Here is a 23,528-nt window from a genome sequence, read left to right as displayed (position 1 = left end):
GTGCCGAGTCCGCCAGAATTAACGCATAATCATCTATATTCACATGTGAACATAGCTATTTTTGAAAACTGGGTAAAAAAGTCAAGTGAATTCAATCCAATGATCACAGACGCCAATGAACCAGACTTCTCAAGTGCACCTTCTACTGTCCAAGAACTCTCAGCTTTTCCCTGTAACTACATTAATCCAAATGTCCAGTTACAATCTCTGTTGCAGAATGTAACAGACAATGTCCCAGTGATATCACTACCACGTGAAACATCACCACCACAAAGCATATTTAAAGAGACTGATCTTGAGGAACACTGTTTTCCACAGTTATACCCATATGGTAAAAATGGCTTCAAACAGACGCGTGATGTACAACTAACAGACTTACAGTACTTCCAATCACGTTTGCTCAATATCAATGATTGCTGGAGAAAAAACATCCCATGGCTCTTCTTTGCCTTGAACTCGTATGAAATCAAGAAATTGTACAGTCAGATATCCATTGTATGTAGAATGCAAAAGCAGAGTAATGTTAGATCACAATCCATAGCACAGCCACTAACAGCAGGCGATCTGCATCATGAAATTGATCAACATGTTGAAAGCACATCATACACTTTTATGAAGAATATACGTGGAACAGCAGCTTACTTCAAGGACCAACTGCTAAACTTGCTAGCAAAAATAAACACTATTGGACCACCAACATGGTTTGTCACTGTGTCTGCTAATGATTTAAACTGGCCAGAATTGTTCATGACCCTGAATCCTGACCTGACCTATGAAGAAGCTAAAGCATTACCACAACAAGACAAATGGAACCTAATGAGATCAGACCCTGTCATGTGTGCGATACACTTTAATAGACGCACTGATGCACTTCTACGCTTCATACTGAAGAGTCCACAACATCCCATTGGTAGAATCAAAGATCACTGGATTCGTGTGGAATTCCAATTAAGAGGTTCTCCACAGTGAAATTTCTGTCACGAAGAAAGAACGACAATGCACATCCGGGACCTCTTCCCGCCTTTGGCTGTGGTCTCGCACCGGAGTTTCTTTTACGATTTTTATATCCGGCACACAGCGCACACAAGGGATACAATTCCGCCCACAAAAGTACGCCGGAAAATCCAATTATACCAGTGAACAAAGGTTTCCAGCCAACTTCCCATAGATTTTAGATATAAACTTCTAGTTTAATAATGATGCACATTTTACTGGAACACAACATGAAATTTTGAGGTAGTCCTTCCAAATGCGCCCCGGCCAGCTTTTTTTAAAAGCTTTCTTGTCTGAAATCAGGCGAAAAGTAATGCGCGCTGATGTCATCCATAAAATTTACTTGCTGTGGCCTTAACGTGCTCGAGGAGTGGCTCTCCTCAAACACGTGACTCATATGTTAGACAATGTGCCATCAACACAGAAGAAGAACAACTGGATACATCCTGCCGGACCGGAGTTCCACAAGTTCTTATAATGACGTTCTTTGGAGGTAGACGTAAAATCTAACATAGCATATGAGCCTGTTAAGTAAATAAGGGACATCTCAATATACAAGAACAATATCGTTATGTCTTTAAATTAAGAGTTATTACCTCCATGAAAAATGGAGGTATAGTTTTTTGGTGTGTCTGTGTGTCTTCCTGTCTGCCTGTCCGTCTGTATTTCCGCATATTTGTAGTCAGTATTATACTCTAAAACTTCAGGATGGATTGTAATGATTTTTTGGTATGTGTAACAATCTGAAATACATGTGACATGTGAAATTTGTGGCAGGATACGGAGGAAGATTAGCAGATGACAATTATGCCAATAATTCGCTAAATGAATAAACAATATGAAAGTTCATACCGGTAATTATTCTCAGTAAAAGTAGAAAGGATTGAATTGTAAACATTGTGACCTGTGTTAGTTATTAGTTAAAGGTGTACATAACTTTACATGAATTATGCAGATGTGCAGGTAATTTGCATAATCAGAATATTTCAAGATCGTATGGGGTCTCTTAACTTTTGTATTCGGCTGTTCTGATCAAGATTTTATGTTAGGTGTCGCTCTTCTACAACTGCACTCCCTATATATTGATTTGAGAACATGACGGCTACCCCACGCCATTTTGATAACAAAGGACGGCATATAATTTGGTTGCCATTCTTTTTTCAGAAAGCGATGTAGCTTTAAAAAGCGATAAGGGGTTTTAAAAAGCAATATGCTTCCTAGAAATTGTTGCAAACGTGGGCGGAAACCGGCTAGATTTGGTACAGTAAACGTGTGAGAGGTGACCCGGAGCTGCAAGCTTTAAATAAGCCAAATATTTTCTACCCTCTGACCTGATGCCAGCTGAGGGTTGTCGTAGTGCATCTCCATGATCACATAACCGCTATCCTCGTCATCACCGATGGGGTAGCCAACGTGGTCTGGAGTGAGGACGGTCTGTCAGAAAAAAAAGTGCACAACATCAGCACATTTTGCAATCAGCCTTGATAGGCAAAACATCGGAGTGCATCTATTCGGTTCTACACGATGGTTAACAAATCCTACAAAAGCCTGACGCGGCCAAGCTGAATATAATTTGTCTGGCAGAACTGACAGAACTTCATTTTGAAAACTTATTTGAGCGGCTATAAGACAGACACGTCTTGTCGTGTGTTCTTGTGAACAATTTGCCTTCGTTTGGTTTCCGTTTTGTCTCTCACTATTGCCTAAAATATACACTATGATTGGATTCTCTATGCTTATATGTAATGCAGAGGGCAAAGCTAAGGGCACAACCCGTCGTACTACAAAAAGTCCGTACATTTTGTTGAGAGCGCAAGGTGTTTTCTTAAAAAAGTAGGGGAAGGAATGGAAGAGCAGGGATGCTGTACGTCTCAACGCACGTCCCTCGCACGATTGTGCAAGGTATAAGTTTGTGGTCTGCACGCCTGGATGTGAGCCGGTTCCGTGTATCGTTCGTTGCGCAAGTGGTAAGGGAGTTGAACGTACGATCTCTGTGTGTTGCCACGTAACATTACTCAGGCCCTGCTTACACGTGCTGCGCAATTCCACAGCACAATAGCAGAGAAAGTTTGACGTGCACGTAGAGTTCTACGACGTGTCTGCGTACTCCAAAATCCGCTGTATTCCGTACGTTTTCGTAGGGAGGCGGTACTTACCACTTACGGATCCCAAAAGACTGCCCACGTTTTGGCACGTAGACAACACGCAGATGCACGTAAAGCTATGGGCACAACCGGCAGTACGTGCAATTTGTCCGTACGTTTTTTATGGGGGGAGGCCACGTCCGCCACGTATTTCTGAAAACGTGAAGAACGACTGGTAAGAGCAGGTAGGGAGTACGTCAACGGACGTCACTCGCATGGTTGCGGACAGTATAAGTACGTTGTCTGCATGCTGTACTTGGCTGCAAAAGGTTGAGTTCATCGTACGTTTATTGATCTTTTATGGTAGTCCCTTCAGTTAACGTAGTAACTGATTTCCAACGGAGCCCTGTATATACATGTTCGCACATGTTCGCACAACGACGGGTAATACCGCCCCTTACGGAGTGACACACCCGTCCGGGTGAATGATAACCATGTGGCTGATACGAGACAGAGGTCGCCAGGCCTCCATCCGGGTGATTTGAAATGAATCACCAACTTCCGACAGAAGGATTTGCACCATCGCACGTGTGGTGGTTCTTTAACGTGCATGGGGTATGGCTCTCCCCATACACGGGACCTCCATTTAACGTCCTATCCGACGGACGACTCATTTTTCACTTGAGTTAAGTGAGGAAAGTCGTGTAAAGTGCCTTTCCCAAGGGCACAAGACCGGCAAGGTGGATTCGAACCGGCGACCTCTCGGTCACGGGCCGAATACACTACCACTGTGCTACGCAGCCCCACTTTGCGCAAGTGATAGGTGAGTTGCACGTGCTTACAACGTACGGTCTCTGTGCGGTTGCCACGTTTGCATTGCGTCTGCATTCACAGGTGAACAAGTGAAGCGCGGAGTAAGCACGGAACACGCAATCACCAAGTGCGCAGAACGAACGTTCTACGTGCGCCGTCCGTACAACAATTGACTGTGAGAAAACTCACGGAGCCAGTGCGTTGTGCGCTTATTGGCTGTACAGGGCAGGCGTGTCGCCCGTACTGGGGGCGAATCCGCAGCCCGATCGTAGAGAAAGTTTTGCATGCGCTTAAAGTTCTACGGAGTGTCTGCGTGCAGACGCACGTACGGCGGGTTGTACCCTTAGCTTTAGTGAATGCCACATTTTTTTTGCAAACAAACGTAGCGTAATTTACAGTACATGTGATCTTCTCCAAATTGGCTGATAATGTAATCATTGATACAAATCTATTGTAGCTGTCTTTGGAGCTAATTACTCCTTCAAAGAGAATGTATTGTATTTAGTACCTACCCCTACACCTACTCCCCATCCCGCCAAAATGTTAAAGCATGGCCGAGAGAATTGAGGCTCGCACGCATGTCCCGGGTCACCATCTGGCAGTATGGTCACTTGATGACGCTTGTCACACCTGTAGATCAGCAGATGATGGACCACGCCTTCGTTGCCAGGGGTGATAATGGGTTCATACTAAACAACAAACGAAAAGAATAACAACTATTTGTCTTAGTCTCAAGTCTCTTAAGTCTACAATCAAGTTTTTTTTTAAATCCCTTTGAGGGAGAACGGATCTTCCAACGACACCCACATATACAATGGCCCAGTCTAGAATACTTGCTTAAAATTAGACATTTGTATAACCCAGTGAAATATTGAAAGGGAAGAAGAAATATTCAGTGCTTTTAATTTCCAATTCACACTATTACCTTTACTATGTGGTGTTTGCTGGTGATGTTCGGCAGCTGAAACACACGGCACCAGTACGTCGTGTCCTTGTCGTAGGGAACAGGGACCTGTACACAAAGGCATAGAAATACTTACCAAAATTCTTTAAAAAGCAGAGTATGCCCTATACTGTTTTCCGTCGACAAAACAAGGATATTAAGATTTCAAAAGCGGACAAAACTGCATGCAATCACTTTTATAATCGAAACAGTGATCATTCTGTATCTATATCAGTTTTAATCTTTGCGTGAAGCACCAACTTCGCGGCTAACCTTTATATATCTACGTAAGTGTTCTATAAAACTATCCAGCAAAGATATTTCATTTCTTTATACAATTTTTCGAACACATTAAACCTAGATTGGTAACTATGTCTTGTTTAAGGTATCTTGCGCCATTTTCATAACTCTAAAAACATCATGAAATGAGAGCTTGGCCTTTTTTCCAGTATGAAATAGATGTATTTGGCATGCTTTTCTTAACATTGAATATTTGTATGGTGAGCACAAGGAATTGACACTGGCTACGTTTAAAAAGATAGGATCGGTAGATTGTTAGAGGCAACATACACATTTACTGTTTTTTAATATTTTAATTTATTATCTAAATTTCAGTAATGCACAGGATGTTCATTGGTTGTTTGCATCGAAGTTTGTTACTTAGAGAGAGAAAATAAGAGAAAAAAACAAGGTAACGCCATGAAATATTTCAAATTGAACTACAGAGTACTAAGCACGTCTTACATTTTTCATCAAGATATCAAACGTGTAGTTCAATGATTCTTGGATGTTTGTAGGAGTGATGATGTTGCTGAGAAGGACCGTGCTTTTGACACCCCTGTTGGCCCCGTGGTAGGTCGGGCCGCTCACCCCGGACTCGTCCTCGGGATCGTCATCATGCCACGCCCACAGCACACGAATGGTGTCCTCCTGGATATGACATGTGCGTACAGACAGTCGTTAAGTCTTAAGTTTAATATTAAGTTTTAGATTAGTTAAAGTTAAAGTTGCCCGTAAATTTTTGTAGATGCTTAGGGGTGGCGCCCATCTCCATTTCTGCAGCCCTTGGGCCACACATTTGCAAGCCACTACAGCAGGGGGCTGGTCCGCTTGTAGTAATGTGTGTTTAACTCCTATACTCTTTCTCACAAGTCCTGAGTGCTTAGCAGCATGTACCATTTTTAAAACTTTAGTATGACATCGGTCGGGGATCGAACTCACGACCTACCGAATGCAAGGCGAACACTTTACCCACTCGGCCATTGAATTGATAATTAATACTGATGATGATAACTTTATTGCAAGATCCTGCCAAGTACCAATACCGAGTGGGTGGAGTGTTTACCAGTGGAAGATGAAATGCACTTTATTTGTAATTGTTCACAATACAGTACCGAAAGAGACAAACTGGCATTCACTTTAGATTAGAAGTATCACTATTTGATGACCTCTATTTCACTAAATGCCCACCTTGTTATTGTATCATTATCATCATTGTACTTTTATGTATTTTTGCAATTAGCCTTCGGTCATGAGTTTGCAATAAAGATTATTATTATTATTAGACAAGTGTTTACCTTGCCGTCGGTAGATTATGAATTTGATCTACGGTCACGACGTCATACAAAATGGTACATACTGATTTCACTGCTTAGCACTCGGCTTTAATGAGGAACAGTAGGCATGGGAGTTAAACACACATCACTACCACCTGAATAGCCACCTGCTGTAAATGTTTGCACTAATGTGTGGCCCAAGGGCTACGGAAATGGAGGCGGCCGTCATTCTAAATCTATTTCCACTTAAAATATTAATGACTTGGACTTTTTTCGTAGACTACAGGTTAACTTGAAATCGTTTTTATAGATAAACTAGAGTTCCACGAACACATACCGTTACCAAATAAACCAGGTTTGTTATGTAGAATGATGTCTGTAGACAAATGCGTTACTCTTTTCAATTTCTTTATAATTATATGCTGGGAGTTGGTTTATAAAATTTCGGCATTGATTATGCAAATTAGAAGTTACAATTAATTGATATCAAATTGTATCAAGCATTACTTAAGCTATCAGCATACCAAAAATCATGATGATCCTTAGATACATTCTTGACTTATTCTCTTTCAAAGTCTTTAAATACACCTCTTAATCTTTTCCCTCTTTCTCAGTTACATATGTGACATTTTTGATGAAAGAACTATAATGGAATGCAGTGGATTTATGAACTTTTCCTAATCAATTATGCAAATTAGCTGTTTATTTGCATAATAAGTATCACATTATACAAGTCTTCACTTAGGCTATGTACATGCCAAAAATCATGACGATCCGTCAACACGTTCATATTTTCTCATTAATTATTCAAATGAGATCACCTTTATCATGATAAATATGTATTGACATTTCTCTCTTTCTCAGCTACATATGTGACAAGTTATAAAGTCCTTTTCATGGAATGTAGTGAATTTATAAAATATCCTCATTAATTATGCAAATTAGCTGTTGATTTGTATAATTGGTATCTCATTATGTAGGTCTTCACTTACGCTACTTACATACCAAAAACATGATGATCCGTCAACGTGTTCATATTTTCTCATTAATTATTGATATCTATCGACATTTCTCTCCTTCCCAGCTACATATGTGACAAGTTTTAAAGTCCTATCATGGAACGCAGTGGATTTATAATTTTTCCTCATTAATTATGCAAATTAGCTGTTGATTTGCATAATTAGTTTAGCATCATGTAAGTCATTACTCATTCTATCTACATACTAAAAATCATGACGATCCGTCAACACGTTTTAGAGTAATTCTCGTCCATAGTTTGAAAGGAAACCGGTGCCCGATAGGGGGCCAAACTCACAGCACTTACTCTCTGTCTCAAGGGCAATCTACCACTCAAAAATCATGACCACAGCATGTCCAGAACACGAGATATAATAAATTTGTTTCCGTTGCAGTACCTTAGCAAGCCGCGAGGGGGCGCATTATCGAAATTGACCTTCGTTTTCTCGACCCCTACCCACCTACCAAATATCATCAGGATCCATTCAAGGCTTCTCGAGTAATGCTGTTGACACACAGACACGCCGACACACACACAAACACGCCCAAAACATAACCTTAGCCATTCTGGCAAAGGTAACTAGTTGTGTGACTTTAAAAAGAAGATTGATGTTTGTTTGTCGATAACGTAGGGATAGCTCGCTCCTTTCAGAGTGATATTAAACATTGGCGGGTGTAATGTAGTTCATATTCTTTTCCTGTACAGTACGTCCTGTATTTTAACTGATAATATGACTTACCGTTAGGATCACAATAATCAACCATAGGATAAAATTACTTACTAAAATGAATTGGGAGTAAACTAGATATTTAATACTTCTGGATGCACGCAGGAATTAGGTACTTTATCGTATAATGCGAAGTGGTATGCATCTTTTACTGTGGATAACTAACGCCTTCCTCTTCATATGAGGACTAATTTTAATTTCGCCTATAGTGCCAATTCTGAGTGAACTTCCTCGTCTATCAGTACAGTTACATTGATCAGTTTAGTATTTTATTGTAACCGTCATTCTCGTAACTGTCCAAAAGTGCCTGTGATTTTGTCATTAGATTGTTGAGACTCACGTTGATGACGCGATCTCTGACGTCACACGTCGTCAGCTTCCTGTTGAACCTCAGGACGGTGTGAGTCTCGTTCTCGTACCCAGACACCAGCTCCCAGTCCTGACTCTCGTCCATACGGGGCTGTGCCTTTGCCTCAGCGTACCGGTCCTGAGATAGAAAATAAAACAACGGATCGAAAATCATCTCTAATAGAAAATGGCTATACGGTTCCCTCATTTTCTACAAAACTGAAGGCGTAAACACTACAATTGCCTTCAAGTGGGCGTCAGAAAAATAGTTCAACAAGTCTGTGACTACTAAATGGACTCCTCCGTCACAGCGCAATGCACCCGGGTAGACAGTAAATAAAAAAACAGTTCAACTTATTATCCAGATTGGGGAGGGGGTGGTAGTGGGTGGCTAAAAGTACCTAGGACAACTTTAACGTCGTCTAAATCCCAGACGGATTGTGCTAGGATCAAACTTAGTGACTTTTCCTAAAATATTTTAGCAACATTTTTCAGAAAAATGAATGAGCTTATTTTTCTGTGTGGCCATGGCAACGGGCATATTTTACAAAGATACCTTATTTCGGAAAAACCCTGAAAGAATTGCAAAGGAAATGGCTAATGACGTTGAATCCTGATAAGTGCTGTATCATGCACAGTAAACCAAACAAAACATTACGAAAAAAAGAACACCAAATGTGTTACCGGTTCTGTGGTCAGAAATTAGCAACCACAAAAAAGACACCCATACCCGGACTGAAGTGGGGGTGTCCATGTTAACAAAATAAGAACCAAGGCTAAACAGACATTGGGAGTAATCAAACGCAACGTGTGGGCATGCCCAGCCATGGTAAATTAACTTGCATACACGTCACTGGTAAGACCTAACCTTGAATGGGCTGCAACAGTATGGGATCCGTATACAAAGAAAGAAAAAGACAAACTGGGAAGGGTACAGATCCAAGCTGCCAGATTCTGTACAAACAACTACAACAGGGTTGCTAATATTACCAAAATGAAAACAGAAATGCAGTGGATGTCCCTTGAAGACAAAAGGAAAAGTCCAAATTTTGTTTGATGTACAAAATGATCAACTAAATGGTGCTCGTACCGACTGTTAAGTATCTAATACTAATAAAAAAAGAACACGAAACAGCCATATTTTTAAGACCGCGGGAAGACCGTAGCACCTTGAGTAGTGACTTTGAGCGGTGGTGGACAGAACTGAGCCGGGGAGACCGTGTGACTGTCAGCACCGGAGGCTAGAACTGCGGCGGGAAGACCGTAGGACCTTGAGCGGTGGTGGAGAGAACTGCGGCGGAAAGATCGTGGGACCTTGAGCGGTGGTGGAAAGAACTGCGGTGGCAATACCGTGGGGACCTTGAGTGGTGGTGGACATAACTACGGCAGGAAGACCGTGAAGACATTCACTGGTGGTGGACAGAACTGCAGCGGGAAGACCATGAAGACCTTCAGCGATGGTGGAGAGAACTGCGACGGGAAGACCGTGGAGACCTTGAGCAGTAGTGGACAGTACTGCGGTGGGGAGACCGTGGAACTGTCAGCGGTGGAGGCTAGAACTGCGGCGGAAAGACCGCAGGAACATCAGCGGTGGAGACTAAAACTGCTGCCGGAAGACCATTGGAACTTGAGTGGTGGTGGACATAACTGCAGCAGGGACACGGTGGGGACCTTGAGCGGTGGGGGCTAAAACTGTGGCGGGAAGACCGTGGGACCTTGAGCGATGGTGGACAGAACTGCGACGGGAAGACCGTGGGACCTTGAGCGATGGTGGACAGAATTGCGGCGGGAAGACCGTGGGACCTTGAGCGATGGTGGAGAAAACTGCGGCGGAAAGACCGTGGGACTTTCAGTGGTGGAGGCTAAAAGTGTGGCGGGAAGACCGTGGGACCTTGAGCGATGGTGAACAGAACTGCGGCGGAAAGACCGTGGGACCTTGAGCGACGGTGGAAAGAAATGCGGCGGAAACCCGTGGGAATTTCAGCGGTGGAGCCAAATCTGCGGTGGAAAGACCGTGGGGACCTTGAGCGACGGTGGATAGAACTGCGGCGGGAAGACCGTAGGTCTTTCAGCGGTGGGGGCTAAAACTGTGGCGGGAAGACCGTGGGACCTTGAGCGATGGTCGACAGAACTGCGACGGGAATACCGTGGGACCTTGAGCGGTGGTGGAAAGAACTACGGCGGATTGTTGCGGACGCCCGACGGTAATTGAGGGACTATGTCTGTGCCTTTAAAGATATATTTGCAGCTTTGCATTGATATCCTGTTAGCTTTGGCGAAAGCTTTAGCTTGGGGAATGTACCTATCATGACAGCTAAAATTAAATGTCTTAAACAAGTTGTCAATATCCTACAGATTTCGAGCTGTCTTCTTGTCGCCTGCTTCTGATTCGCTTTCATCGCAAACTATAAGCTCCCCGCGATTTCTTCTATACGGCTGCAACTTTGTCTCCCACTGAGCGACGCACTTTCTCGTCCGACCAACAACAGCAATAAAAAATATAGTCTTACCGGACCGTTGACCTCCGCCACTATTAACCTGACATCTGCCTCGCCATGTGGTCTCGGGTGTTCGCTGGGACAGAATAAGCTCGACAAAACGTTTTACCCGCCATGAGTCGGTTTGGGAAAAGGTGAAAGCTGTGACAGCTCGAGACTTTGATATACTTTTGTCAGGCTGTAAACTGAAGGAAGTGACCAGGAGAGCAGTGGCCACGTGCTGATTACCCTGGCCCCCTTGTCGGGACGGGGCTTGCAGGACAACGCCAATTACCAGGATATACTTTAGGACACTTTACATACCCTCTAGCTAAAATTAAAAATTGATACCAAGCCAAATTTTACTACTTAAACCTTAAGAACGTTGTCCACAAAACTGGTACTGCACTGGGAACTGTAGAAAGATTTTAAAGTTTAGCTGTTGGTGTAGAATCTGCAGCAACAGCTTCTATCTTCTGACTGCCAAATTATAAAATTTTCTAAATAGCTTTTAAAAACTGTTCACTCTGTTGAGCTAAGACGGCCCAGGCACGCTCGATTTGTGTCCGAGTTCAGGCGCGTGTTCCCTTGTCCAGCCGAATTCGAACGCGTGTTCTATGATGTTCCATTACGTAATTCGAACCGAACGCGCGTTCGAACCTGTAGTTATTTGCGACTTTTCAACGTTAACAGGCACCGTAAGGACCCTTTATCCTTGGTCGGTGTCTTTGCGGTCAAGTTATGACATTTACGGCTTAAGTCCCAGCTCAAAATAAGAGTACTGATCTTTTTTGTACTCAAGATTTACCTATTATCCCTTTCTTATCAAAATTGTCCGCGGCTATTTTGTTTAATCATTTTATGTTTTTGACTATGGTGCATTTTCAACGAAAAATTTAAAAAAATGGCCGTTTCTGATGTTTTCGGCCCAAAAAAAAACAATATAATCCTAATTTAAAACAAAATAGCCGCGGATAAAAATGATAAGTTTAAGGTTGGCTTTCATCCTTTAGAATATCATAATTTAAAGTCTTGTTTCCAGCTGGGACTAGACTCATGAAATAAACAACACTTTTTTTAACCAAAATGTTTATTTCTAACCCAAAATCCGGCATGTACAAAAAAGAATCACAAGTATTCAATTTGTTTAAAGTAGTACTAAAACTGTGTGAAGTTTCATCGTAGTGCGACCGAGCAATCAAAAGTTACGATCGATGTATAGAATGCTACTTTATTCCAGGCCATGGGCCGTCTTAAGCCAACAGAGCATTGCTATCTCCTCAAAAAGTAAAATTACGTCATATCCACACGCAATTCTAATCAATATCTATCATGTGTGGAAAAGTCAGTTTGGACTTACCGTAAGATGCGCAATTCCGTCTTTCACCCAGCCGATGGCGATGTCGGATCCCGGCATGCCTCCGTTCGGGGACAGACCCAGGCCGACCCATCCTGTCGTCTGCACCCGGGCCTCGAACTCGATTTTCTCGTCGTCAAACTTCCAGAAAATGCGGAACTTTCCTTCAACGTCAAGCGTTTCATGGTGGTCGAAATCACTGGCGCCGACAGGTTTCCCTAATAAGACGACTATGGCCGCTAAGGTGAGAGTACATGATCCACACCAGACTTTCCCCATCCTGGCAGCTCTGTTCCCGGCTTCACAATGACCCGCCCATCGACATTGCGTGATGAGAAAAATCTGTCTTGACTGGTGCCTATGACTCAACAGTTTTTGCTGTACAATATTTACATAACAGAGTACACTATTTAACGTAACTTGATACACCGATGGACGTACCAGCACTAAGGCTACGATCCGTGGCTGTCACGGAAAACACATGGTATGGATGTTTGTTTATCAGATAATTGTCAGCATATAGGGGAAGTCACACAAAAGTCCATCTGTAGGATCTGAGTACAAAAACATGGCCCAGGAGCCAACTTCTGTTAGTGTTAGGCAGTTACATTTTTATTGATAAGAAAAAATAACGACACCATCCGTTTAAACTGCTATTAATTTTTTTTTTCATTGTAACTATACTAAGTAAGATCAATCCAGAGTTGACCTTGAAAAAGCAGGTATGGGAACACCTCGTCACAGCAAAGATAAACCCGACACAACATGGCAGCAAAGAGGCTCATTTGAATATATATTACACTAGTCTTGATAGACAAGTTGACTGACACTTTCTTATCAACTGTCACCCTTACAAGATCAGTGCAGAAACAACAACTCAAGACAACAACAGCTCAGTGCTGCGTGTGTATGTGTAATGTATTTGTCACATATCCGAATAAATAAACAACTCAAGACATAACTCATCAGAAAATTTAGAAATACATAAACACGAGGACATTAGGATTACAAAAAAACAATACAACATACAACCTTTGATCTACAAATACACTACCATCACTACGAGGAAAAGGTATATGAAAGTTCCAAGAGAAGAATAAAGATTTTTTTAAATAAGGTCTATATTAATTAAATGTAATCTACGTCAGGTGATTAACTTTTGAAAGAAGACACAAAAAGCTTGGAGACCTTAAACATTTTTACATGGAATAGAAGACAATTGAGATATATGTATCATTTCAAAGGTCAAAAACAAAATTCCACCTCGTCATCTTTATACGAGATGAGATGGTTGCAAAATTGAAATACCTAGGTTCAATCATATCTGATGAAGGATCCCGTCAAGAAATCCTAGCAAGGTCTGCACAGCTAGGCTCAACACCATATGGAAGGATAAGAACATATTCCTAAGATCCAAAATTAATCTCATACGTGCCCTAACTCTGTCAATTTACCTATACAGATGTGAGACCTGGACACTGACAACCGAGTTACAGAAAAGATCCTCTCAATGGAAATGAGATGCTACAGGAAAATTCTGCGCATCACGTACCGAGTCCGAGGCACCAACAAGTAAGTCCGCAACAAAGTATTACAAACTATAGGACCCCATGACAACCCCTTGACAGCAGTGAAAGAGCGCAAACTGAGATGCTTTGGTCATGCGGAAAGGTCGTCGGAATGACGGAAGACGGAGAAAACTATGGGGGGACAACATAAGAGAATGGACGGGGTAGAGTTTAGCAGAAGCCATAAGAGCAGCGGATGACAGTCATAGGTGGAGGAAAATTAAATAGTGGATAGAGTCATGGTGCCCCAACGACCCATACAAAGGTCAAGGTATAGGTGAGGTGAGGTGAGTAAATGATCAACATTGAGACATGTGTAAGTTAGTGAAAGGTGTTCATAAGCAAGCATAAATTATGCAGATGTGAGAGTCATTTGCATAATCAGAATATTTCATGGAGGTATGAGGTTTCCGAACTCTTGTTACGGTCCTTTCTTACCCACGCCCTCTTTTCACTAGGACGGCGCTTTTAACGCGCTCTCGCGGCGATAATAAATTTGCCAGAGCGCGGTGAGAGCGCGGCGAGATCTTGAGCGCGGTTTTAGAAGTTGCTAATGTTGCCTAAGGTAGTTTCCTTTGTAATGTTGCAAATTGAGTATCCGGCTTTGACCTTCGATGCAAGTGTTATTGTGAGAATTATGATGTAACAGGAGTTTGGCACTGTTGCAATGTGCATTACCCATACTGGCCATTTGTAACTAGGACAGCGCTCCCGCCGCGCTCTCCCTGCGACCTAAAATCTTACAGAACGCTCAATGAATTGAAAGAAAAGAAACGAATGTTTACGCTTTGTGCGTTTTGTTGTCTTCTCGGTAACACTTTTACATTTTGTATGGTATACCTAGTATGAAAGTGAAGGTTACACATATCCTATGTAGGTCGCAGTGAGAGCGCAGCACAATTGCCGTCTAGTGGAAAGGGGGGCTAAACATTGAAGAGCGGCAGTATAAAAAAGACGCCTGGTGTCTCGTCCCCAACCAGGAGTCTGTTTATCACATTGTCTGACCATGTGATGAAAGACAATAGGAGGGTATCATGCTAATGTTAGCTTCACCTGTGCGCATAGATTACAGGCCGTATGAGGACAGTATGGAAGTCTTAGCTTCTACCGTTTATTAGCATATTTTTCCTGAACGGATTTCTATTAGATGTAAACAATCGCGGGTCTTTCCCTGGTGTTTTCATGCGCTCATTGAGTTTGACAGTGTGTTACTTAATTACGTCACGAGGCGGTATTGGCTGATTTTACAGCCTAAAGAGCTGGTGGAACGGACGATTTTTTTTTTTAATCTCCCAAAGTCCGTTATAAAAAGATGACAAGATGACATTTTTATTACATAGCTCTGCGCCAACGGCATGCGTCGACAAAGACAAATACTGTAAATGCATTTAATTTCGCGTTAGCGGGAAAATGGCGTTTTTCCTGTGGTTTAAAGTTCGCCGTAGCGACATAGACTGTAGTCTAAAACTATCATGGAAAAATGTTCGCGGTGGTTTTGAGTTCGCGGTTAGTAGGCCATGGTGAAAACTGTGAACATAAAACCACCGCAAACACTTCTGCATGTACAGCTATTACCAGTAGTGTTAATGGTAGAAGAAAAATGTTTGTCGTACTCCAAATACTCGTTTCTCTCTATATAACGAGATGTCAGGGGGCAAGATGAATCAAAACTCTATGCTACTCCATGACTAAGTCGTAAAAATATAAAACACATTCGTTGATATATGATCACAACACTGCTGCTTCTGTCGAACCAAAAATGTTGTTCCTGCTATTCAGTACAGTACGTTTCCTTATGGGACCAGTGAGGCGGGGTGAGGTGATGTTTCCTTGCTAAATCAAACAGGGAGACTATAAGAATCCAGTTAAACAAAATAGGATGACAATCAGGCGAGTATTAAGGTACATGTGAACTTTGTCGATCCCTTAAATCAATTGGTGTTCTTTAAGTAACAAATAATAATTAGTGTAGCCTCATTAGTGCTATATTTGTATTTCGTACCATAAGTGTACCAAGACGATCTTTGTTCGCGAAGCCAAGCCGAGAGAGAGAGAGACCATAAGTGTGATTAGTTTTTTTTTTTTAAACGTCCACCAATGACCCCACGATACGAATGTACATATATACTCACTGGTATATTCACATTCAACTTCTACCTAACCAGAATGAATAGTAAAATTGTTTTGGTATAGATTATAACGTTAGCTTATAAAACTCCAATAAACGTTTTTACAAACGTTTTGGAAGGCTTTTAAGTAACGCATGCTATCTAGCCTCTGTTACATGTTTTATTGCTGGAATATGTGGTAACTGGATGACAATAAAACTTATTATAGTCTCTTCCTCGCGTAGTCTCATTATATATCAATAGTAACAACAGCGAACAAAATTTCTTTAAAGGTGTTATAATTCCATGCTGAAAGAAAAAGAGATCGCTCTCAATACCTCAATTTTTATTGCTTTTCTGAATAGTCCTGATCTTTATACACAGCCTGTGACACATTGATAAACACCTTAGCACAAGTTGCTCAGTACTTTGTGTCACTCATTTGAATACATATTAGGAGAGTCTTGATAAACGAGCTATTTGACAGTTTCCTTATCTACGATCACCCAGCAGCGTCAGCTATGCTTCAACTGTACCGCTGTTAGTGCAGTGTCTGACTTTGTGTCGCGACACCGCTCCAGCTGGTATTGGAGAGAATTTACTAATCTTACCTCGATCGGAAACTGCCGGCGTTCCTGACACAACTTACATTATTAAGCACACAAATGAAAACAGTGACGTGCATACCTACCTACCTACAAGCATAGTCTCTTGACCTCCAGGTCGTTTGGGACGAAGCTCCAGTCAATTACCGCATGTGACACTGCCGTAGACATGGTAAAATGGGTCACGTTATACGCACGTAAATTTCGATATCATGGTCGTATTGCAAAAATGTGATTAACAAAATCACAGGGTGCTAGTGTTGATTAAATGAAATTAAACACCGGGCATGTTATGTTGATATGGTGGATTTTGAGGGTGAAAATACACACATTTTGGTCGAAAATATTAGTTTTATTTCATGCGCCATGTCCTCGGTGGAGACAACGTTCTGGACACAAAATGACAGATAAGCTTAGGTAGATTTAGTTTGTCCGTCGCCATTTTGTTGTACTAGTATATTAATTCATCGCAACTTTTTTGGGTCAAATCAGGTCAAAAGAACATGTTTTTCTCACCTTTGGATGAGCCGCTCTTTAGGAAATCCCTATATCACTTAACCAAATAGCTATGAATATATTTCTTTGAAAAGTGATTGTAAATGCAAATTTTTGTCAGCAAAAGTACTGTTGTCACCGGGTACGAAGTCCGTACATGTGACGGTAACGGTCCTTCAGAACCACTGCTAGCGCCGCTGTCGTTTTCCCGCCATTTCACATCCCGGGAGTTCGCCCGTTCGACCGAACAGTTTTCGGACGGTACCATTTATGCGGCTTCCGCAGGGGCTTCTTTTTGTTACTCGCATCCAATCATGTCAATATTTAATAAATATTGTGTAGAATTGGAAAAGGCGTTTTGAATATTATGGAAAAGCGTCTTTATCATTAGCTGTAGTGTGTTACAGGTTGGCTTGTTTTGGATTGCTAGATCTGGAGCTTGGAGACGAAGACGTTTTGTCTAAATAACATTTCGGGTACGTGCAATGCGCAGCATGGGACTATCGGTTTAAAGATCCGAGGCGGCAGTGGAAACACTGTGCTGAGTGGAGTTTGTATGCACTGTAATGTTAGTTCACCTTTATCTGCAGGGTATCCTATATCCGTTGTGCTGCTAAACAGGGTATCCAGGGATACCAAGTCGATGTACGGTAGTTTAAAACTGTGATATTGTCGAAATATTGCTGTTTAAAAGCACCATCCGTCGACTTAATACCCCTAAATACACTGTTCTTAAAAAGAATGGATAAAGATTAACCTTTGGATAAAGGTGAACTAGTGTTACGTTTCTAATTACTTATCTCAAGATAGAATTTGATGTTTACAATTATTATGGCTTTCCAGATCTTCTGACTTTTTCAAAAGCTTATTTGACGAACAAAGCTTTCTTTTGCTGTTTGGTATTGTTTTTTTTTTTTTGTTATCGGAGATGTTATCTTTTGTGAAGGACCCGGGTATGATAGAAAAAAATCCGATTCGCTAGCTTTTTAGGTTTACCAAACATACCAAACGAGCAGATACAAGCGGAACAATGCGGGACCTGAGCACGCGCCAACACCTCAGGCAAGGACGTTTGAGATGTCAAACTTTCAACAAGGTTTCTGAAGATACTGTAAAAGCAGAAACTTTCAAGGCTATTCAATGTTCGCGGTTTACGCGGAGTCCGCTTTACCACGAACATAAAACCACCGCGAATATTTTCACATGGCAGTAAGACACTACAGTACATGGTCTACCGCGAATTTAAACCAACCGTGAAGGTCATTTTCCTGCTACCGCGAAATTAAATCCATCTACAGTATCTAAAGGTAAGAGAAACATGTTGCGCAAGCGTGTGGGCGTGACAACAATTAGATATTCTAAACAAGGACTATCAGTGTGAAGTAATACGGCCGGTAGGGAGTTGCAGGTCATGAAAAGGGCCCTACCATATGGGTACTGTATGTTCCATATCATTTTAACCCTCAAACCACCGTATGGGGTCAAAACTGACCCCAGGCACATATCAATGTGTGCCATTATGTCATTTCTAGTTGAAAACAAATTTCCTTCCAGGAGTTTGTTTGTATGTATGTCCATTAACTTTTTCTACGTTTTTACCGAGATTGACTCATTGTTGATTAAGTTGTCCTCGAAAGTTTATACATGGTCCAGTGGGGTCAAAACTGACCCCAGCGTTTTTTTAAGCAAACTTTTGCGACCCAAACCTAAACTACTTCTTGTAGGATCACGAAATTTTCAGAGAATGATGTACATGTAAGCCAAAATTATTGTACAAACTTTTGTGCCATTTTCATGTCATATGACGACATTATGACGTCATCTAAGTAATATCGGCCGCCATCTTGGATTTTGACTGATGACGTCATCAAATTAGCATAAATTATGAATATTGAGTCCTGAAATTTATGTTGAATTTGTAAGATGTAATAAACAATTGTTATTTGCCAAGAAAACCTTAAAACTAAAATGTTTGATACAAAATTAGAGAATTTCGTAATAAATATGTCTGTCAAAATTCCGCTACCATGGCAACATGAAAAATGATGAACATACTTTGTTCACTGAAAATGTTTGCTATCAACATTTTCTAAAAAGTTACCAAGTTTGGTGGCCCTAGCATAAGCCATTCAGGCACTATATGGCATTGAAGCTTGTACAGGCATCAAAAACCTCCTTCCCGGTCTGAATAGCGTTGGTGCAAAATGTGGTCCTCATGATCTTTTGCATAAATTATGATAATGAGCTAGAATTATTCTCACCTAATCATGTCAGACTGTCCCACATAGATTAATGAAACTATACATATATACAAATCACAAAAAGATTCACACAAAAAACTGTATTTGTACAAAACTTTTTGGGGTCAGTTTTGACCCGATACGGTATATAATCTACGTCACAAAAAAGCTACGGTGGTTTGAGGGTTAAAGCAACTTACTTGATAATGTACATGTAGTAGGACACAAAGAGGTTTAGCTCACATGACTCACCTTCTTATACTGTAACGTGTTTTAATGGAGTTTTCGTGATTGGATTTCTAAATTTGAGATTGTGAAAGTTTAAAGGAAACAAAATAAATCTTTCACATCAGACAAACTCTCCACAGAGAAAGAGGACTAAACAGAGATGTATGAGAATTTCTTGAAATTCTGGTCGTAAGTTAGTTGACCTTTAGGGCGGAAATGCAGACACTCTGTCTAGTTATTTCAAAAAGTCGACTCCTAGAAAATACAGCGCGTGAAAGGGTTCTGAGGAGATAGACATTTTGATTTATGGCATTGCATAACGGCTCGTTCAAGTAATGTTTCAGACCGTAATTATCCCCGTGCTTATCTGTGTGTACTAAAGTGTACTTAGTTTCCAAGCAGATAATGGTAGGAAATATAGTAACTATTCACCGTTCTATCCACATAGCATCTCATACCAAATATGATTCTCATATACTAACACAGTACCATATAGTCATTTACTCATTGAACTTGAGACGGATTTAATGTTGACGTATTCTATTGTATGCCATCAAAGATTACATTTACATCGTTTAAAATTCGTGGTGACATATTACTCGTCTTACAAATACTAGACTGTCACAAATGGTCTGTAAAGAATAGATAAAACGCCCTTACTTTTCATAGATTTACACCGGAACTATGATAAACAAAACTGATGCAAATTTTTTTTCTTATGAAATGATAAGTGCCGAACTGCCGTTCTAAAGAATAATACTTTTCCTAGTCGGGTTCCTGAATCATAAGGTCTAAATGAGTCTAAATATACGTGTTCTTAGCACTAATGTCACATCGTTTTTATCTCTTGCTTATATCTTTAAGAAAAATGAGGAACTTTCTTACGAGTTATAGCGCAACTACAGCTCATCATCAAAAACCTCAACCACGCCTTGTGCTTGCTGCGCTTTTGCACCAATAGCTCATTGCTTACAAGCACTTGTATTTACATTTGCAATTCAGACTGTACTATACATGTAAAAGATAAGTAGATACCTGTAGCCATACTTAACTACTCCCGTTTAGTTACAATAAGGCTGAATGGACGAGGGTAAATGAAGGCAGTGCTGATGCCGTGGAAATCAGGCTCTGTACCCTCCGGTAACTTCAGGGTGAACTGTTGTAGGGTGTTAGTGAGGAACAAGAATAACTCCATCTTCCCCATCTGTTCGCCCCAACACCTGCGATATCCTACAGCAGAGGAAATGACGAAGAAAAATGTATGTTTCTGCGTGTTTAACGTGACGTGAACTAGTACTGAAGTTAGAACATGATGGAAACAGGTTATGATCAACCCGAATAAACACCTCCTTATGTGTCACACATGCACACACACACACACACACACACACGCACACGCACACACACAAGGCATGCGGACAGATTCATAGTTATATATGTGACATATAAACAAGTTCCCATACTCGATTGTTGAACATAATAGGCACAATGTTACCTGTTGAAAACGGCATGAAGGCGTCGTGTGTCAGTAGCCGCCCGTTCTCGCCCAGGAACCTGGCGGGGTCGAACCTGTGTGGGTCCGGCCAGCGGCTCGGGTCCATGTGGAGGTCCCACAGGTTCACGATCACGTTTGTACCTGCAGGAATGTCGTACCCGAGCAAGGTAGTGTCGTCGGAGGTGCGATGTGGGAGGAGTGGGATGATAGTGGCGATGCGCTGGATCTCCATGATGGTGGCCTCCGTGTACGGCAGGTTGATCCTGTCGCTGAAGGCTGGGGGACGATCCCGCCCCACAACCCTGTCCAGCTCGGCTTGAACCTTCTCCTGCACGTCAGGATACGCCGTGAGGTACAGGAAACCCCAGCATAAGGTAAGGGAAGAGGTTTCTGTTCCCGCGGAAAACAAATCAGCGATTAAGTACGTCAGAGTCATGTCGGGCAGGAAGCCTGGATTGTCCTGTTTTGTCTTGTTGAAGGCGTCGATGAAGTCCCGGATGTCATCCGGTGCTGTGTTTCCGTGCTGGCCGATGTACTCTCGGATGTAGCTGTACAGTTCTGCTGTCCGATCCATCAATTCGTTGTACATTTTCCTGAAGCCCGGAAAGAAGCGGAGCATGGGGAAACAGTTTACGATGTATAGTTTATAGAATGTCACATTGATCCGTTCAGCAAGTATTTGCAAACGACCGAATTTCGGGTCTCCGTACTCAAACCTCTTCCCTACCGCCATGTAGACGATGATGTTAGACACAGAAGTTTCCAGGCGATTTTTGAGGTCCACAGGCTGTCCCACTAGAAGCCGCAATGCGCTGCAGAAGTGACGACACTCCTCCTGAATCTTCTCCTCTAGGATGGTAGTCCCCATACCAAAGAACCGAAGCGTTGACACGGTGAAGCGGCGAAGTGCACTCCAACGATCACCGTATAGACAAAAAACTGCACCTGAAACAACGGTTTGGTGTACATGGATTTTAGTGTAAAGTAACGTAGTTTGGTCATGTAGCCTAATTAGTCAAATAAGTCAAAATCTAGACTCATTATCATTATCAATCAAAAAATGTGATAATAACTTCCTGAAGAACATCGTTGAAGCTTTGTACGTATCTCAATAAGGCCATACTGTCGCCTAAAAACGTATATATCTGATACTAAGCAAACAACTTGAAAACACTGTCAAACAAGTCCCTACCCAACATTGCAAATACTTCCACTTACAACTACTGTAAATGCATTTAAGTTCGCTGGGATTTAATTTCGCGGTAGCGGAAAAGGGATCTTTCGCGGTGAATTTAAGTTCGCGGTAACACCATAGACTGCAAAGTACTACTATAATAGAAATAAATTCGCAGTGGTTTTAAGTTCGCGGTGGTCACCGCGAAAACCGCGAACATTATTTCACCCCGAATATTTCTGCATTTACAGTACACAGCCTAGATTTCACACAAGTTTTCACGGCATATTTCAGGAGCTCCAGTTATTTAGCCAGTATGCCACCTAGTCTACATGAGTCCTCAGCATTGCAGCAAATCCTGGTAGGCTATTCAAAAAAAGAAACATAAAAAGGTTTTTGATACTAACCAAAGTGCATGTTCACACAGCGCACTAGGTAGTAGTCTGGGCGGTTGGAGAAGTGATTGGCCTTCTGCACCAAGGCCTCCTTTATAGCCTCACTGCCGTTCACAATAACAGCGTCCTGTAGACCGAACCTGACGCTAAAGACGTCTCCATATTGATAACGCCATTTCGTCAACTGTAAGTGTATGTCTTTTGTCAGACTGGGGAGGTTACCGAGAACTGGCCATCCAGGCGGGCCGGGTGGAGTATTCCTCCGTCCATGTGCTGAGAACTTTGCGGCCACAGTTAAAGAAACCAGAAAGGCCACAAAACAAATCAGCACCACTGTAATGCTGTGTCCAGACAGAACTACCTGCAGTAGGGACACGATTGTAGCCATTGCGCTGGCCACTACGTACTGTGTGAGTGGGCCCGGTAAGTGGGTAGAAGGGTGGGGCTTGCTTCTCTTTGTTTACATTGTGGTATTCCAAAACCACACGAAGGGGAGGGGCAAAATTAATCAGAACTAAGAGAATGTTACATAAAATCTCACTGAAATCAATAGAAGGATGATACAAGGCCCTGGTATTCGCACAGTCATTTTCGTCTATTATTTTGATCAACTTCATTAATCAGAAGACCGTTTCCTTGTTGGGTTGTCAAACAATATCCACAAGACACCGTTTAACATGAGCAAGCCTCACAACAAGAGAGAAAGGATCTAGTTTTACAGTTACAAAACAATTTGCCTCGGGGTAACAAAACATTTTTGAATACCTTATAATGTACGTGTTGCGAGAAGAATGTAACCTGGAGTCTGAAAGCTTTGCAGCGTGTGTGTTGTTGACAGTTTGAAGCACTGACTCGCGCCAGCCTACGCCTCCCGGTTTCTGTGTTCTTTGCCGAAGCTGAAGTG

The 23,528-nt window shown here is 41.9% G+C and overlaps 2 protein-coding genes across 2 annotated transcripts in view; both read right to left on the bottom strand.

Annotated features, from left to right (window-relative positions):
* LOC118430229 (DBH-like monooxygenase protein 1) overlaps positions 1-13,087 on the bottom strand; it is a 13,905-nt gene extending 818 nt beyond the window's left edge. The window contains exons 1-6 of the mRNA XM_035840938.1: positions 12,320-13,087; positions 8,475-8,621; positions 5,578-5,763; positions 4,816-4,902; positions 4,403-4,579; positions 2,325-2,427 (exon numbers count right to left, since the gene is read on the bottom strand). Coding sequence (XP_035696831.1) covers positions 2,325-2,427; positions 4,403-4,579; positions 4,816-4,902; positions 5,578-5,763; positions 8,475-8,621; positions 12,320-12,595 — 976 coding nt within the window. The 5' untranslated portion in view covers positions 12,596-13,087. The remainder of the gene's footprint in view (positions 1-2,324; positions 2,428-4,402; positions 4,580-4,815; positions 4,903-5,577; positions 5,764-8,474; positions 8,622-12,319) is intronic.
* A 7,013-nt stretch (positions 13,088-20,100) lies between these two features.
* Positions 20,101-23,012, bottom strand: LOC118430228 (cytochrome P450 2B4-like). The gene is made up of 3 exons (XM_035840937.1): positions 22,637-23,012; positions 21,056-22,000; positions 20,101-20,790 (listed from the first exon to the last, which is right to left on the bottom strand). Exons 1-3 carry the CDS (start codon positions 23,010-23,012, stop codon positions 20,612-20,614), a joined length of 1,500 nt encoding a protein of 499 aa, XP_035696830.1. The 3' UTR covers positions 20,101-20,611.
* Between the last annotated feature and the right edge of the window lie 516 nt (positions 23,013-23,528).

Source organism: Branchiostoma floridae, chromosome 14, assembly GCF_000003815.2.
Source record: "Branchiostoma floridae strain S238N-H82 chromosome 14, Bfl_VNyyK, whole genome shotgun sequence".
Taxonomy (NCBI): Eukaryota; Metazoa; Chordata; class Leptocardii; order Amphioxiformes; family Branchiostomatidae; genus Branchiostoma; species Branchiostoma floridae.
The sequence above is the reverse complement of the archived record's forward strand: the minus strand, read 5'-3'. Positions and strand labels throughout refer to the sequence as shown.